The sequence below is a fragment of the Parus major genome, chromosome 4, assembly GCF_001522545.3.
Source record: "Parus major isolate Abel chromosome 4, Parus_major1.1, whole genome shotgun sequence".
NCBI lineage: Eukaryota > Metazoa > Chordata > Aves > Passeriformes > Paridae > Parus > Parus major.
The window spans coordinates 53,319,532-53,338,530 of record NC_031771.1 but is presented as its reverse complement, the minus strand read 5'-3'; the positions used below and the strand labels follow the sequence as shown (position 1 = coordinate 53,338,530).

At 34.7% G+C, this 18,999-nt stretch overlaps 1 protein-coding gene across 4 annotated transcripts in view; it reads right to left on the bottom strand.

Annotated features, from left to right (window-relative positions):
- The window catches only part of LCORL (ligand dependent nuclear receptor corepressor like), a 56,660-nt gene that overhangs the window by 16,238 nt on the left and 21,423 nt on the right, over positions 1-18,999 (bottom strand). For 2 of the 4 annotated variants that reach the window (XM_033513579.1, XM_033513578.1), the window contains exons 5-6: positions 15,074-15,164; positions 1,028-5,901 (exon numbers count right to left, since the gene is read on the bottom strand). In XM_033513579.1, the coding sequence (XP_033369470.1) occupies positions 1,028-5,901; positions 15,074-15,164 (4,965 nt within the window). Of the gene's footprint in view, positions 1-1,027; positions 5,902-6,492; positions 13,673-15,073; positions 15,165-18,999 lie in introns of those variants that run through there. The other 2 variants (XM_033513581.1, XM_033513580.1) reach the window with 2 other exon arrangements.

The window sequence follows — 18,999 nt, the reverse complement described above, 5'->3', positions numbered from 1 at the left end:
TTACAACCTAAATTAACCTTTCCATTTATTATCGGAGATCCTTTTCTACAAGACAGAATACAAAGAAGGACCTAAGATTTTGCTCTGATATTTTGAATAAGTTTTTTTTTATTTGGGTAATATATCAGGTTAGCTAATACAATATTGTTTCTACAAAGGCAGTCATATAAACCACATTTCAGGAGCTGTGTTTTACTTGGTGAGGATTTCACACCTTAGTAATTTTGTTAAAATGAGTTGAGACTTCTGTTTAAGGAGATCTCTTCACCCAACAGACAAAATAATTACAGAAATGTGCCCTCTTTCTAAGTAATATAATGGCCTTTCTGAGATCACAGTTGTATTTATAAATACCTATCTTTAAAAAAAGATTTAATTTCACACTAGCCTAAAAAGACTCCAAGCCAAAGTATTTAGCATAGTAACTGTATATTGTACTTGTCAAAAATAATTCTGCATTATAAATTGTTGTGTAAGGATTTACTGTGCAAACCCCTTAGAGTCAGCAGATTTCATTTGGCATGGAAAGGATACTAAAATGGGTCTCTGACTGAATAATTTTCAGAAGTACAAAATACTATCTTTTACTGTAAAATTACAAAACTATTACATATTTGTAACAGAAATCATTCAATGAGAATTTTTAAAAAACAGCTAATGCACTGAATTTATGCCACATTTTATAGCTTACCCCTCTTCACACTATGAGAAACTACACAATGGAATGAAATTCTGTTCCTTCTGAAGTCAATAGCCAGTTGTGACTGACTTCAGAATGTCAGAACTTGACTTCTTGTCTGTCTGAACTATATTGGTTAGCTTATCAGAGCTGAAAGAATGGTGCAAAATACTATAAACATTTTAAAATTGCACTTTCTGAATTATTCTAATGTTATGCAATGTTTAATTTCATGACTTTTCTGAAATTAAAATGAGTAACATGCAATAAAAAAAAGTGCTTAGTTGTTTGACTTCTTCAATTCTTTAGGATTTCAATTTTAAGATGAAGTGGGGAACAAGAACTTACCTACTTGGTACTTTGGGTAATAAGGTGCCATTTGTCCACTACTGCATGATTGTCTCTTATGCCTTTTTCTTAAATTTGTATCAGTGGTCTCCCATTGTGGACTTTTTCTTTTGTTTACTCTAGTAAGACCTTCAGAACTACCAGCAGGATTATCGTCCTGGTTTACATCACTACTTAATTTTCTGCTGTGAAACTGGCCATCCAGCTTTTCAGTCACTTTAGAAGAACTAGATCCTTTAGATGTTTCCACTTCATTTTCTTGTTTCTTTAATGTATTTTGTTTAGTGGAATGGGACCTTAAAAGAGGATGTCTTTTTTCTTCCATATAGGCCTGAGTGCTTTTACTGTCAACAGCGTCAGGAGAATAAATGACATTATTTAACTTAAATGAATTGTGCTGCTCAATATGGTTGATTTTTCTCAGAAATATCCTACAGTCTTTAAAGGTTTTGGCTTTCCAAGTATTTTGAAACAGTTTATCTTGGCTTTGTTCTTTTCTAACATTTTGCTGGCAACGAATTGTTCCATTTCCCTCTGAATGTGACTTAAGTATATTTGCTAAACCAGGATGTGGGTTAAAGTCAGAAGATCCCATCATCTGTTGAACAAATGCATCTCTGGCTTCATTTTCAGTTGGCAAGAGGCTATTCTGAGACTCTATCAAAGGCTGAGTGGGCTGGATTTCTACTGTATTTTTCTCCTGGAGCTTGGGTGTTTCATCATTGGTGTCCCCACTTGTACTTTTAAACAACTGGCTTTGACAAAATAACTGAAGATTTTTCCTTTTTGATTTCCAACCTCCAGGAGTCTGATTATAGAGCTTTTTTGTTTGTCCCCATCTATCATGCTGCAACTTCTTAAATTCATTTCTTTTTAATCTGGCTAAAGTGAAATTACTTTTCACGCTTAAGACTGGAGACCTCACCATGTTATGTAATATTTGCAATTTCCCTGCTGGTTTTGAAGGGGAGGATAGTGCAAACTTTTTAAAGTGCTTTCTGAAAGGGCAAGTACTAGGATCAGATTGTTTAGTTTCCATCTTAATCTCTCTAGTACTAACTACTTCTAAGGGATTGCGAGCATTTGCCTTTCTCACAAGAGAGAGAGACTGTGTTTCTGTAGTTTGCATAAACCAGGTGCAGAGTTCATTCATATTACACTTTTTCTGGAAAAGCATTTTTATGGGTGATGTTTCAAGTTCTACAAGGCAGGAGTCTAAAGGGTTTGACACTTCACTATTACAGTCTTGTTGAATGGGATCCCTTTTTTCATATACACATTTGTCAAACTCACTTCCCCCCACTCTCAACCAGGTATTAGTCATCTGTTCAAATCTATTGTTTAGTTCTTCCAACAAGGTGTCACTTGAAGTGGAAGTAGGCCACCACCTGAGAGAGGGATTTGATGAAAAAATGGGATCTGATGATACTTCATTAATGGGCCCTAATTCACCATCCTTAAGATCCTTTATAGCATTTCCTGAATTTCTCAGTTCTGAGGTATCTTTGGATGCTGCACTCTGATTTGATTGCGCAAGCTTTTCCTTTCGCTCTTTAGCTTTTCTCAAATGGAGTTTGTAGGATTTATGTAGTAAGGCACTTCTACAAGTAAATGCACTAGAAGAGGCTAATGAATGCAAAAAATGCAGTGAAGGTTTTCTGTCTCTAGCAGAGTGTCTTGATGGAATGTCACGTTTTCTTGACACTGTTGTAGTAACATTGTGTGATCCATCCTCTCTAGAATCTTTCTGCATGTTCTTTACTTGACCCATATTATTGCACAGTTGATTTTTTCTTTCCTGTGGTATGTTTTTTAACACATTCTGCTGTTGTAAAGGAGGCAAACCATTACTGATACTCACTTTTCTTTCCTGAGGTGAAAGTCTACTGACAGTCACTGATATGCCAGAAATTTTTACTTTTGCTGGCCTCCCAGGTTTTCGAACAGTGGTTAATGGTTTCTTAATCTGCCGTATAACATTGCTGCAAGGATGTGGTGATGCCAAATTACTCTTGATAGGCCTGACATAGTCATAACCAGAGACCTCTTTTTCAGTAGAAGGATTCTGAAAGACTTTTACCATTTCAGTCAAAGTATTTCCAGTTTCTGCATTGTGCCTTGCTTTGCTGGGATCATTGGCAAAATTAGAGTCAATATGTTGTGTGGGCAGAATGCTGATGAGGTTTAGATTACCTTCAGAAACATGTCTCTTAGTTCTTCTTGACCTTCCAAAAACAACCGTCACAGTAATATTTTTGTTGCTGTTAACTTCTTCCATTGCTGCTGCATCAGACTTGATGCTTTTAGCACCACAGCTAAGTTCAGGTCTAGGTTTTGTGCTTCCACTCATGTCTACTTTTGGTTTAGGAGGCCGTCCAATAGGTCTCTTAACCTGCTTAACTACTTGAGGACCTATTTTCTTTGGTCTACCAGGTTTTCTTTTGAAAACTGATTCACTGCTACTGCTCGATTTCTCCAAAATGTCATCATTTTTTTTTGAGTCATTTATGTTAATTTGACCAACTGGACAAGAGCTTGTAACTGCTTCTGCATAAACACAGCTTGACCCCTCTTTAGTATCATTTTCACTGCAATCACAACCCTTGACACAGACTGCATGAGAAAGGTCACCTGTGGCCTGTTTATCTAACAAAGTGTTTGTGTGCCCCTGAAACAAACAGAGATCTGTGCTTCCCTTAGAAGATGCAGCTGCAGATGTCAAAGTGTACTTGACTCCTTCATGACTGTTAACTTCTGAGACAAACATAAGCTTAATAGGACTAGAGTAGTTTAAGGATGATGAGAGCTCCCCAGCTTCAGATGTTACATGCAAGTCCCCATTCCTGGAAGTTGAACAGCTTGAATTAAAGGTCAGAGATTTCAAAAGGCCGTCATTAATTTCTTGATCTATAACAGTTTCTTCTGTGTTTGATGCAACACAAATTGCTTTGATTTTACTGCTGCTTGGCACATGTGAATGTGGAAGGAAGCTTTGTCCTGTGCATTCCATTTCACTCAGAGTGAAAGGTAAGCCCCTTCTAGTAGCTGGGTTCATAACCTGTTCATAAGCATTATCTTTTAATTTTTGGCTTATTTTGTAACTATCCAACAATGAGTTGCTAGTCTTCCTGGCTAAGTTTATTGTATCTTCTAAACGCTCCACAACAACTTGCAGATTTGTGTCTCTCACAATTTTGCTTATATTTATGTCACTGCATCTTTCAGCATGAACATTTTTATTTATTTTTATTTTTTCCAAACTTTTTAAAGACTTTTTTGTACTGGATGACTTTCTAAACATGATATTGTTTGTTACATACACAGAGTACCACCCAGGGGGCACAATGTTACGTTTAGTTCTACCCAAGATTTCATTACTCTCATCCTTCAGAGGAATCTGACCAGTCTGTTTTAATGTTGCACAGTCACCTTGTGTATTTGGGAGTTTTGCATGGCTGGCTGCAATAGCACTGTTTTCTGAAAGAACCAAAAAGCTGGAGCTGGTCTGAAAATTAGTAAGAGGTAGTTTGAAGGACTCTGTTTGGTGTACTGGAAAGCACATTGGTTTGGTTTGGCAATTCACAAATGGATTACTTTCAAGATGTTGCAAAGTCTCATCCTCTATCACAGTAAAACTATGTCTTTTATTTGGATGCATTTTATCAATTTTTTTTGTAGATTTCTTTGTATTTCTCTCAGAAATTGACTTTTTTCTTACAAGAGTTTCATCAAGGCTTGCAAGCTCCCTCTTGATTTGCAAAGACTGTCGTCGAATGACTGGTGAATCGGGAGAATTATATGTTGCAAATAAAGTTTCCTGACGCTTGCGAAATCTTGTCTGGATAATTTTATTTTCCACTTGTTTATCATGTTGGTGAAGTAATTCCATAAAGCTGTAATCACTTGCCTTAGCATTATGCAAAAGAGAAGTTATGAAGTCTCCTAATTTGACATCATTTTCTGGTGCCCTGTCACTGCTTGAAAGTTTTACAAGATTTGTTGCTAAATCTGTAGTGTCTATTGATTTCAACTTCTCATTAATGCGGTCCATTAAATCTTGAAAAATGGCAGAATGTTCACCTTTCTCAGAGTTCATATGACCATCACTGCTTTCTTGGTCTGCTGATACCAGTGCTCCATCTGAATAATCACTCTCTTTTCCTTTGCACATTTTACCCTCATACTCAAATTCTCCCTTGCTTCCTTCAGCTGGCAAGAGGGATGGAGGCTGGTTGATGGATATTTCAAGCTTGTTGTTGTCTAAAGTTGGAAAATCCATAACCATTCCTTCTGACAATTCAAATTCTTTACTGTGTACAGGTGACAGTGGAGGTGGCGAAGGGCTGCGGGATCTGTTTGAATTTTTAATGCTGCTTAAGAGGTCGCAGTCCTTAGATGAATATGTACATGCTGCTGCTTTCACAGAATGCCTGCTATAATTTTGCAATTGGTCAGCACAATACTTAGGAGAACTACATGCTTTGTTCACCATTGTCTTAATACATCCAATTGCTACAGCTTGGCATGACAAAGAATGGAAATCTTTAATACAAACAGACAGAGGTGGTAAACAAGTATTTGGCCTTTGATTTTGTGAACAGCACCTTTTTGTCAGCATGTGTCCATTGCAACTGCAAAATGGAACGTGAACGTCCTCTTCAGGAGGGGAACTGGGAGTTTCAGAGTGGACCGAATGTGTTTGCTTGCAACTGCAAGCTATAGGAACATTTTCATCCTGTATTAGGAATTTTAACATAGCCAAAGTCTGTTGCCAGTGATATGAACAAAAAGACTCCAAAACTTTGTTTAAGGTTGATTTTCCTTTTTCCAAATTAGCTGTTTCCTCTGAATTTGCATCAGCTGTTGAGCTTGAACTGAAAATGAAAACAAATCAAAACAAAATATAAATTACAGTAAAACACCACATCTAATGTTTGTTATATGGTTAAACTCAAGCCTAAAACCCTGACATTTACAAAACAGTTCTGTTCTATTTGCAGTATTCAATCATACTTGCAAGTGTCACTAGCAATGATGTGCATCTTTTCAGTGATAGGACTAAACTACCATTAAGAAAAATAATCATGAAGAAATTAGAGGCAAAAAGAATAATTTGAAATACAGCTTCTTGAACCTAACTGTAACTACAACGTTAATTTTCTGGTATTTCCAACTATCTTAACTATTAGTGAAAGAAAACCTCACCAAGAACCTGGCAAGCTTGGTATTACTCCCATTTCACTAACTGGGGCACAGAGAAGGTAAATGACTGAGGTTCAAAGTTGTGGCAGAGGAAAGAATGGATCCATATCTCCTGAATCCCACTCTTAGATATTTAAATACTCAAGTGTATTGAGTGCTCTTCAGGATACACTTAAAGGTATTTCAAAAGACATTTTTATTTCTATATTTATTTTTAAAGAACTCTTAACAAGCTAACAGCAAATGGAAAAAAAATAGCCTAGTGCTCTTAGCAGATAAAATTTTCCCTTTCAGTTTTTAAAAAAATTGCAGTGTTGCATCACAAGCTCTTCACTGCAATACATTATACACACATGTGTGTGCACACACAGATTCCTTAAACAGAGGGAGAGATAATCATCACTGGAATAAGTAGAGATAAAAGTTAATATCCTTTAAATATCCTTTAAACAGGGTAGGCCTGTATCTAAAGATTGCTGAGCAGTGGTTCTCAAATGTATTAGCAAAAAAAAAACCAACTTATAAAATACTACTTTAACTATTTAATCCATTTCTTATAAATTATTAAAACTAATGTCACTACTTACCTAATCAATCATTTATACTGAAAAGCTGAAAAATTTCCATGGTAGAAATTAATACACGTATTTCTTCAATTAAATACAAAATCCTTATGCTGTATAGCAACTATCAACAGATAGTTAACACCTATTTCAAATGTTTTATTGAAACCAATTGCATGAGCAGAAAATGTTGGAAGAATTCTGTTTTAGAAAAGTATGCATAGTTTAAACATATCACCAAACTCTGAACATGACACTAACATGTTTTTCCCTACTGTTAACCCCTGTAATTTTTTTGTATTTAAGCCTATATTTCAAAAAATTTTCATTTTGATTTGTTTTACAACTGTACTGATCAATGAACAAACATATTTAAAATTAAATGTGCTGTATTTAAATATAGTTACCTATTCTTTAATTAAATCATACCCAAAATTATTAGCATCAGTAACTTTCAGCTTTGAGTTTCTTACTGGAACTTACTACATGCAATCTTGGAATTTTAGTGTCCTAGTCAGCTTTTAAAATTTAGAGCTTAAAACCAGCCAAATGTGCATAATTCCTCTTTTTTTCCTTCTCCTATAATATTCAGTATGAAATTGTATACATTCAAAATCAGTTGTCTAGATGATAATAACTCATAAAGGCATAAGATAATTGTGATGGTATTAGTTGAAGTTGTGATTAAATTTAATCTGAAACTATTAAGTCTTAAAAAGAAAAAAAGTACTCTTTGCACTTGCAATCTAAAGTAAACCCCGCATTATTCAAGGGAGTGTCAGTGTCAGGATTTGACTCTTTTTGAAATGCCACTACACTGAGAAAAAACTGACTGTTACTCCAACAAATTCAGGAGTCACAAGGTATCAAAATCACTACACTTGTAAAAAGAAAGCTTATTCTAATAATACAGTTAAGGATAAAAAGTAATTGCCCTCCCCAGCATCATGATTTGAAATAATGTATTGAAAGGATTAAAAAAACCCAAACAGAAACATGCCACTAGGCCTTCATCTTCCATATTCTGTTTGTAAACCAGAGTAAATTTGTTAAGTACTGATTTGCTAAAAAGATAACTATAGCAGTCTTTTTTTAGACTGAATTTCTAATCAGGTACCTTTTTATCTGTCTAGACTTACAAGGTGTGCCTATCATTTCACTGGAGAGCTTTAGATATAGAGGGCCTGTTTCCATAACTGCTACTTAAAGTCTGTTCACCAGTGAAAGAAACTTCTGGAGCCTTACAACCTTCTCAAAGTGAGCAATCAAATCATACACAGGCCTCAAAACTGTTTTGAATTTGATATGTGGGGATCAATTTGTTGTATAGAGCAATATTCTGATTATCACAGACATAATGGACGTTTTTCTAAAACAATTTCTGTCCTGACTATCCACCCTTGTGTGACATCTATAATCTGCTTTCCCTTAACATGCATTAGTTTCCAAAGCTGATGGACAACAGACAACTTTCATCTATTCTATTTCAATAGTTCCACAGTCCAAATGATCTTCCAAGTTTGTAAAAACACACTGAGCTCTTACTCAGTGACCATTTGGAGCAGAGCTTACTACACAAACAAATTCAAGCATTAAAGCAACACATTTTCCTTGAAGTATCTCCCTGTAGAGATGTCAATATATTTAAACATACTAATTTTTAGTCGCTTTTCAAAACAACTATGGAATTATACTTCAGTTTCCTGTATCTCATTAAATTTGTGTTGTCACACTGTAGTTTAGACTATCCTCAGGACAAAAGGCTCAAGCAATAATTTCATAGAAGGAAGACCTATGACTTTGACCAACTGCACACTTCCTCCAAACCACAGACAAAAAGATGGGTGGAGAGAATGGGCAGGAAATGGAGGGGTTGAGAGGTGAGAGGATCAATATGCACTGCTACCCTTGTACCTTTTGTATCGCTCAAGGCAAAGGTTAAGTACGGAATGATATTTCCCTTCTGGCAGATAGGGGAAGTTAATAACATGGAGTGGGGATTGACTAGAGTACAAAAATGGCACAAAGGCAGCAATGTGATAAGGTTAATTACCAGACTTCAGTCTACTAATTTACATATAAGAAAGTAAAACTTTTCCTCCTCCACAAAAACTATCAAGGAAGAGCTCTATCAGAGGACTCCCAAAAGAGGTCCTTCCCCTGTCATCTCAGCCACAGAGAAGACAGATCACTCTAGCAAGATCTTTACAGACCGGGAACAGGAACAAAACTGGAACAGAACATAGTTTTGAGTACTCATACAAACAGCATGGAACTACTATAGAAATATAAATCTGTCTTATACAAATGTTCGTTTTCTGACTTTATTACGTAAATAAGCACCTCAAAAAAGCTATATACTATTTATAATATTTAGCTGCTAACTAAAGGGGGTGTTAGAAAATTAATTTTCTGATTTTCTTCTCGTTAGTAATTAATCAATTCTGAGAAAAGAAACCATCCTTCCTTAAAGCTACTATTTCTGATAAAATTCTCATAACAAATTAGTCATTATGAGCTTAATTTGTATAGTTCTTGGTCTTATGCCACTACTAATCAACTTGTGCCTCAGGAATAAGTCAAATAAGTCAGTGTACAGGTTTTTGTTTCTTTCTTTTTTTTTACTGAATGAGCAAATCAATCACACATCAGTGTTGTAAATTTATGTGCAAAAGCATTGAAGTGCTTTACTACAAATTACAACGTAGAAACACGTTAACTAAACAATTAAATTCATACAATCAGATTTAGGAATATAACAACACAAAGAAGAAACAGAATTACAGTACATTTACAACACAAGACAAATACATGGAATTCATTAGAAAATATTGTAATAAATAATTCATGAATTATAGTGCAATTGATTTATGCATAAATATAACTAATTGCCTAAAAATCAGTTGTTAACAAAAATCTGTCAAAAATCAAGGCAGCCACAGAGTTTTACTAAATTACTGCGACAATGGAAATACTGCAATTAAAAAACAAATACAAGTATTTGTACTGTAAACAACTAAAAAAATCAGTCTCACTAAAGTTAATATACAATTTAATATAAAATTGTCATTAGCTACCAGAAATGGTTTAAACAACTTTACTGAGCAGTAGTTCTAAAAACAGAGGCACTGTTTTTTAATATAAAATACTTGAGAAACATTCAAATAAGTAGAAAGCATGTAGGGCTTGCTTTCGCCTTCATTTAAAATTCTGCTGAAACAGGAATTTTCAGAAGTTGTCAATTACTAAGTAGTGACTGGTAACTGAATTTATAAAACAGTTCAAAATGTATAATTTAAATGACATTAATGAAATACATAGGGGTTGGGGGAGGAGAATTTACACATTTCCCTGCCTTTCCTTAGCTGTGTAATTAAACATTAGCCTAATAATTAGAGACAAATAATTCTGTTCTTTAAACACTTACAGGTTGAGTATCATCTATAAACTATCAAAAAATATTTTAATTACTATATCTGACCAAAAAATAAATACAAGTACTAAAATGTTGAAAATTAATTATAATATTACATACAAAATTACTGAGTAGTGTTAAGTCAATAGTAAAATGATCCCTGATTTTATGAATCCTGTTAAATTTTTGGTCAGGTCATCTTTTAAATGATATAAAAAGAGTACTGTCACTTGCCTTCAATATAAAGTTCTGATTCAAATTTCTAACAATGTCTGAGGAGTAGAAAACATCAGTATGGTACAAATATTAGGCAATGTATTGAAGCCCCAGATTTTTGCAAGTAAAACTGTATAAAGACAGATGTTGAAACTTTTAAGGTTTTTTTCAGCTGCATTTTTCAGTGGGGATATATTCACAAATTAATCCTTCTGGCCCTCACAAAATATGGCTTAATTCTTTTAAAACAAAAGATGACCCTGACATCTGCTGTTCTGCCAACTCCTTATCAGGTACATTTCTGCTTAAAATCATAGAATCACAGATTAAGCTGAGTTGGAAGAGACCCACCAGGATCACTGAATCCAACTCCTGACCCTGCACAAGACACCCCAAGAATCATCATGTGCCTGAGAGATTCATTCTGTAATATGCAAGTAAACCTTAATGACTGAAGAAGATTCAGTATAGATCTGAGAGACCAAAGAACTGAGATACTGGTAGTGCAGTTTCAAAGGATTATTCTACTTTAAAGTGGAAGTTGTCATTTTTCAGTAGTGTTAATAGATGGGCTAGATTTTGCCACCAGTATTGCAGTATGCTCTCCACTGATTTTGATGGCAAGTTTATCTATAAATGAAATTACCTGATGTGTGCTATATGTATCTAACATCACATTTAATTTCTATAATTAACCCATACACATGCAAATTTAAGTGGGGGGAAAAATGTGTGCATGTGTAAGATGTATATAAAAGTTGGAGAAAGTCTTTTTTTTTTAATGCCAAAATAGATACATACAGAAAAAATTACATGTTGAAAGGAAAAGGGCATTGATGTTCAGTAGTGAATGTATGAAGCAAGCCCCCATTCATATGTAGACATATACTTCTGATATTACATAAAAAAATTAAGTGTGATAAAAAGTCCAATGTGAATACTTTGAAATTCATGTAAAAACTGCAATATGAAGGTAATTGGTCTCCCTTAAATTCTATTAAAAGTTACGTATTTAAAATGAACTGCCTAACTTCTAACTACCAAATTTATAAAGAATTTATATTATTGAAAGTTCAAAACAGTTTCACTGTTTCGTATTTGTATTTCTATCAAGACCCTGAACTGCAAATTTGGTTATTAGCAAGATGATAATGTAACTTGGTATTCATTTTGTTAAACTGAAAATGTTTTGAAATGTCACAGCAGCAAATACATTACAGTTACAGTGAGGTTTTTCAATAGGAGTGTGACACAATCCTTAAATAAATTTTAAGTAGTCATAACATCAACTAACCAGCACGTTTAAACAAAAAAACAAACAAACCCAAACCATTCTCAAGCTCATTCTGTGCACATTATGAACATGCTCTAAGATGCATTCCAACTTTCTTTTTAAACCTTACAAGTTACCTTAATTGTCAAACTAAAAAGGAAAATTATGTTAAAGTTTAAATTATTTTATGCTCTTAGTATTCCATCTTATTTCATATTTAATAATTCTATAACTACAGTAATTTCTCAGATTTCATAAGTGTACACTTTGTAAACACCAATTTCTTCCTAAACCAACAACAAAATTTTCTTAAAATGATAAAAAAATGCAGTTTATGCCTGCTAAACACACATTTTTGTAATGAAATGTTTTTCTTACTCGTATTGGATATTTAAATAACGAACTTTTTTCTTTCACAGAATGTACTATATCCTACTAATACTTCACAAATCCACTTCCTTGTGAGGAACTATCTTTTTTTAAAAAAAAAATCCCTTGCTGTGTATAATCTGAGTTACTTACAATTTATTGCAAGTATTCTGTGAATTATAAAAGTCTGCTAACCCTTGGTTGTGTATTTCCGTAATAAGATGGATAATTGAATGGGTAAAGTGGTTCTTCACCAATTAAAAATTATGCTTCACATGACAAATACTTGTTTTCCCAAAACATCTTTATGCTAGTGACTACTAAATAAACCTGAATCTTTTCACCTATTTATACAAGGATTATATTAAATACACACTATCAGAATTAAGTGAGCATCTCTATAATTCTGTCCACAGTGAAAACCCTGAATAAAACTATTTTTCAAAAGGCATGTATGTGGTTTTTGAACTGTATCATTTCATGTCTTCTGTCAGAGTGAGTATATGTATTTCTCACATAGTGTGTGTATACAGACATACATACACACACACAAAACAATTTGCTAACAATTATTCTACACAGGCTTGCTACTATTTTTGCAGCTGCCAGTCCCTGAATCTGTCATATTAAATAAGCCAGTATCTGGTAATCGGAGTTTCTTCTTCGGTGGAGTCTTCAATGTTCCAGATCTTTCTTTTACTTTATATTCTAAAGTGCTGTGAGGTACCCCATAAATTCCTTGTGCTTTGGAAACACTCATTTTCCCACTCATTACCATTGCAATTGCTTCTTCCATTATTTCATGGTCATACTGCCGATAGCGGCCACGTTTTTTCCTTGGTTGCTTATTATCTTTACGATCCAAACTATCTTCTGTATTTTCTGAGGTTCCATCTACTGTCCCATTCTTAGCATTAAGACACAAAGGAGAGAGGTCCCCATGCAGAAAGTAGGAGTCAACACTTGAGTGAGTTACAGGTCCAGAACATTCAATTTTGTTCTGTTTAGGGAGGATATTTTTCAATTTTTGAAGAGCTGATCCTTCTAAGACTGAGGAGGTTTTAGAAACGTGGTACATAACATCCAGAAGACCAGCAGTATCAGACTGTGGTTTGGACACAGAACTTATTCTTAGCTGAGGAATTTTTAATTGTACAGTAGGGCTTGAAGTTTCATATTGTAGATTTTCACTTTTTTCTTTAAACTGAGTGACCATTCTCTGTAGAGTTAACTGGTGGAGGTAACTGGAAGCTGTTGGGAATTTTAATTCTGAGGTTTCAAGTAGACTGAGTTTACTTTTTTCTGTGCGCTCTGCTTGAGCTCTTGCCCACAAGGCTACTTTTTGTAGGACTGCACAAGTTTCTTTACTGTCTTTAAATGAATAACTATCATTGAAATCTCGAGTTTTATTTTTAAAAGGTGCAGGCTTTCCTGCTGGTAAGGCTTCTAAGTGGAGAAGTAAAGTTTTTTGAGGTATGCCATAAAGTATGCCTGCTTTATTTATGTCCAGTGCTCCAGACTGAATGTCTTTCAAAGCTTTTGAGAGCAAACCATCTGCAAACTCAGCACTTCTTTCCACATAGTCCTCTCTGTTTCTGTGTAGTCTCCTGGATGGATGGAATGAAACGATGGTAAACTGATGTATGAGAGACTCTCACACAGCTATGGAAGGGAAGGGTCCACTCCTTTATTATACTCCTTGCTTCGGTAACATCACTGCTTCTGATACTTTTTAGCCTTTGAGATGTGGTAGTTAAATGATTATCCTAACAAAATGTTACAGTTCTGGTAGGACAGTGTCAAAAATCATACCGTGGCTTCTACAGCAGCCCTTCCAAGAACTTTATATCCTAGCCCAGTATTTGGTAATAGTCTCATGTGCTTGCTATATTCCCTCGTTCACATGCTTGCAGAGCAACACTTGTAATTTTAATTACACAATTAACGTTCCATTAGAGACCCAAATCCTGAAGGAGTTTTTGTTAGTAGAAACGTGACGTTACCGCTAAACAAGTAATAAAAGAGTCAACCCCCTCATAGGAAACTTGCAGCAATAAGTACATAACTACACACAAACATCCCAGACTTACACAAAACTAGGCTTTCTACAACAAGAAGATAAAGTGCTGTAGTTAACAATCAAGTCCATTTTGCGCAAAATAAGACAATTTCTAAAGCTTCTACTCACTATTTACAGCTCACTAATTACAAAGCCATTCATTTTCAAACTTTTTCATATCAGCAAATTAATAAAGTGCACTTTTACATCATTCAACAAATGCTGCTACTGTAGTCCTATTCGTAGTAAGTTATTTACAAGACGTACAGGTGACAAAAAGGGTCCTGCTATGGCTAGTGGATGGGAGAATGCCAAGATCATAAAATCCAACAAAACAATGCAATTCACTAATTTTGTGGTAGCTTTCAGCAGATGCAAAAATGTTTTCCTTGCTGAATAAAGAAATTTAACTATTTGCCACCACACACCATAGTCAGAACCATGATGCAAGTATAAGTATGATGATTAAGAGCTCTCTCTCACGCGCTTGCTCTCTCTATTAATAAATATTATAGATAATAGTCATTTAACTTGTTCATGTTATTTGAAGAAGATTTGACATCTAATTATTAACATGGTCATTTTTGTCCAAAATTGAAGTTCCCTAAATAAATTCTAAAATAAGTATTTGCATTTTCTTCTACTAGTCTCTTACTTTTAATGTGTTATGTAATCAATTTTCATGTAATTTTTAGTAACATGAACTAAAGTTTGGTGATTGTTCTGATAACTTTTCTTTAAACAGAAAAAAAAGGAAAACGACAAATGAAACATATGATATATACATAGACACACACTTATGAGTGACAAAAATTCTTTTGAAAGCAAAATAGGAACCACATGTGTGTGCCAGTATATACAGGTATGTTATGAACATAAAACCTGGCCAGAGAAAAGAAACCTGGATTGTCTTTTTGATAAGCCAAAGAGAGTCCTAAACATTGCTTACCCAGACACTGAGTTTTCAGAACACAATGGATCATATTTTGGTTCTTCCAACCTTGCGCTTTTCTTTGTAGAGAGATCTAGTACTCCATCCCCTGCAAAGAACGAGTAGTGATGATAACAGTGGTTTTAAGGAAGATCTCAGAGATTTTTGTCAGCAAATGTATTCTCACCTATGGCACAATGTTCAAACAGATACTTTATCTTGTAAAATTTCGGACACCTTATTCCATTACCAGTATCAGCCATCAGAAAATGATTTTGTATACTTGATTTGTAACCAAACTTTTTTAAATTTGAGAAAAACAAAAAAAGTAAACCCATTCATAAATAAAATTTAAAAGAACCTGTATTAACCAACCAAGACTGCTTTCCTAAAAATCACTTTTACTTTCAAGGCAACCAAAACAATGCACTTGACATTAAAATTATTATTTATATACAGTAAACAAACACACAATTCTGATGCTGAAGTTGAATATGACATAACTAAATCCTAGCCTTACAGAACAATTCAAGCCAATAAGGATTCCAGGAGGCCTCCAGACCAACCTTGTGCTCAGAGCAGGGTCAGCAATGACACCAGACCAGGTTACTGGATGAGCAGGTACCAGTAACTGGGTAACTTCCCAGTAACCAGTAATGTCCCCATATCTGGGAAAAGAGGTTGAGCCCAATACAGAGTTCTAACACTTCAATTATACATACTCCTCCTGCTGCCTCCACATATATGCAATAATATTGGAAATTGAAAGACCTAAAGTAGGGTGGGAGTTCACTCTGTCAAGTCACTGGTAAATGTTAAATTAAAGATTTATAATTGGCTGTTAAAGACTATGAAGTATTGAAATAGAAAAACATACTTTTTAAAAATCAGTACTTAAAAACATTAGCAGTTGAAATACAACTTTTAATTTTTTTTCCTTAAAAAAAAAATCAATTACATTTGAATTATAATTAAATCCCCTAAATATATTTAATTTCATACCTTTCTTCCTTGGTTCCCTCTTTCAAACTTGGGCTGTTTTGTGTGCCTGAGCTCTGCGAATTCAATTTTAAGTTTCAACATGTAGCTCAACATTCAATTCTATAATCACCCTTACACTACCCCTTATTGCATTTACAGTGTCATTTTAATGTTACTGCCTATTATTTCTAAAACATCAATCAATCACACATATTTTCCCATAGCCTCGGATGCAGACGATGAAGCATTGGTTGAAGGATCCAAATGCCAACCATCAAATAAGAAGTCAAGAAAATTGTTTGGGTAGCTCTCCTTTATACCAATAATGCAAAGTAATAGAGTTCGTGTAATAATCAAATTCAGATTTTTATTTTTTTTTTTTACTGCTTTTTGACTGTTCTTCCACAACTATTTTGTACTATTTGAAGGAGGTCAAAGAGAGAAAAAGCAACATCACAACTCAGCATTAGGATGAATATATATAAATATACCACTTGGCAAAGGTGCTCCTTTTCACCTGAACACATACCTTTCAAAATCTTTCATAAGAAAGTTAGAGTAAGGACTAATGCTAATCAACCTTCCTGATTCATTGATATTACAGGAGAAAAAGCCAATTAAGAACTTTACAAAAAAATTCTACGTAGACTTTTTGGCCAACCCAGGAATACCCAAGCTCAACCCAAAGTCCCTTAGTCCTGTGCAACAGACAGATTTCATCTGTTGTGTTCTGTCAGTGGCACAAAATGCATCTCCCTTTCTTAAGTGCTTGTGTGTTCCCTTTTGCAACAGTCTCTCCATCTTCAGTTGATACAGACATCACAGAAAAGTTTAGAAGACATTACTGGAAAAAAAAATCTACTTCAAAGTTGACAACTTATCAAGCAAAAAAAAGCTAATTGCCTCTCCACCAATTTACAAAGAAAAAAAAAAAAAAAGCAAAGCTAGCTAGATTTTTAGTAAAAGAAAAAGCCCCAACAAATAAACAAAATCCAAAGGCTCTTGTAAGATTCCATAATGAAAATAATTTTCATTCCCAATCTTTCAGAATTGGCTTTGCCAACACAAGGCTAGCAATCAGTTGAAAAGTGATTAAAAGAACACAGCAGTGAAAATTCAGCCTTCTGAAACAAAAAACTAGATACATTTTCAGTCTCTAAAGGATATGCAGAATTGAAGTAATTTGAAGTTCAAGACATTTGGTCTTCCAACACAGCAAATGCAGATTCATTAAGTACATGACAGCCCCCTGAAGACAATGCTTTATGGGAAGATGATATTCAGTAAAAAGAATCATAAAAAATTTGATATACATGCAAAATATCAGATAGAATCACTGGACTACAGATTTTTTTAGTAATTTCATTTGAATTAAAAAAAAGCAAATTAACCCCCCCCAAAACAAACAACAAAAACAAACAAACCAAAAAAACGCACTGAAACCAACAAGAAACAATCTTCACAAAACCCCACCTGAAACTGGTAGGAAAATGAGAGCATTTGCTATAAAGCTCTAAGACATAGTGAAATCCTACCTAATAAAATGAATTTGTGCATATATACACAATTAAGATATTCACTTTGGTACATTAGGACCAAATTTGGTACATTAGGACCAAAAAGTTTGCGAAGAGGTGGACAGGTGGACTATGAATCTTGGAAGCTTGTTACTTGCAAGATAGGAGCAGTCTTTGCTAAACTGAGGCAGAACTTTCTATTATTTCTTACAAATCAGTCAAGACAGGTATGCAAGAATTCTGGACAGGAACTGAATTATATCAGGAAGAGAAAAAACACTCTCTAAGGTGGCTTTAATAAAATATATGAAATTACTTCTACTCTTTAGGTGAAGCCATGACTACTAACAAGTGAGTCTTCATAAAAAAAAATATGCAACACTGGATAATATAGAAAATATATTAAATGCTTTGGAGGTTTGCTACTCATGGTCTTCTAATGTAGCTATTTCTATGCAAATTAAATTATTCTTATCTTCAAAGAAATGGCTCAACCTCTGGCCTTTGGTTTTCAGCACAAGATCATCAGGTGCACCAATATCAAGATGAAACTAAGTGTGATCAAAGTTCATTTTCTAAATAATAAGGACCACAATCACTTGAAACTGCTCCAGACTAGTGATGTTATGGAAGCAGGGAGGGGAACGGGAAGCAACAGAAACCAGGTCAGCCTAGAGTTTCCACAACTGGTATTTCTACATTGATTTCTAAACTGAGGTTTTTTTCTGGGTTTCAGGAAATCTCTCATTAGCTATTATGAACTGTCTTACTACATCAGATAAACTACTCTACTCAGTTCACAGCCCCCAGGCAGGGGGAGCACTCCACTCCTAGTGTGGAAGAACACATAAGTCTGGCTACTACCTGCAGCTCTTTGCTCTCCTGCCCTCCTATCAGCTGCTATCATTGGCTTAGGGATCTCAGAGATTTATCCCTGCCTACTCTAACTTTAGTTTCTGGCCTTGGTTCTGTTGGCCGTGAAGTCTAAGGCCCCTTGTGAACCCAGTGACCCATGACCTCCTGTTACAGCAGTTCCAATGTTTAAGAACTGTTGAGCAAAACCTGCCCATTAACTGTCTCTTCCTCTAAGAATTTTCAGAGAGCACTACCTAGTTTTAATATAGTAAGATTTAGTAAATAACAACTCTCCCTTTACCTTATCCATCCAAATAAGGGGTTTTGTAGCAACAAAACAACACCTTTGTCTTCAGCACTTTTCCTGATCATGCCTTGCCTTTTGCTGGCTATTCCCTGTGCTTCTGAACACAGAAAGTGTTTTCAGGAAACTGTCAGTAGGAACACCAAAGCTTTTTATTACTTCTTAACTAGCACTTTGAATAGCCCCTTTTGACTTAAAAGTGCTATTTTGTAACATGAAAAAATGCCAGATGAAATTGGGTGGTCATGGTACCTGTGAGAATAGGACAGGGGCTGCTCTGTGCTGGG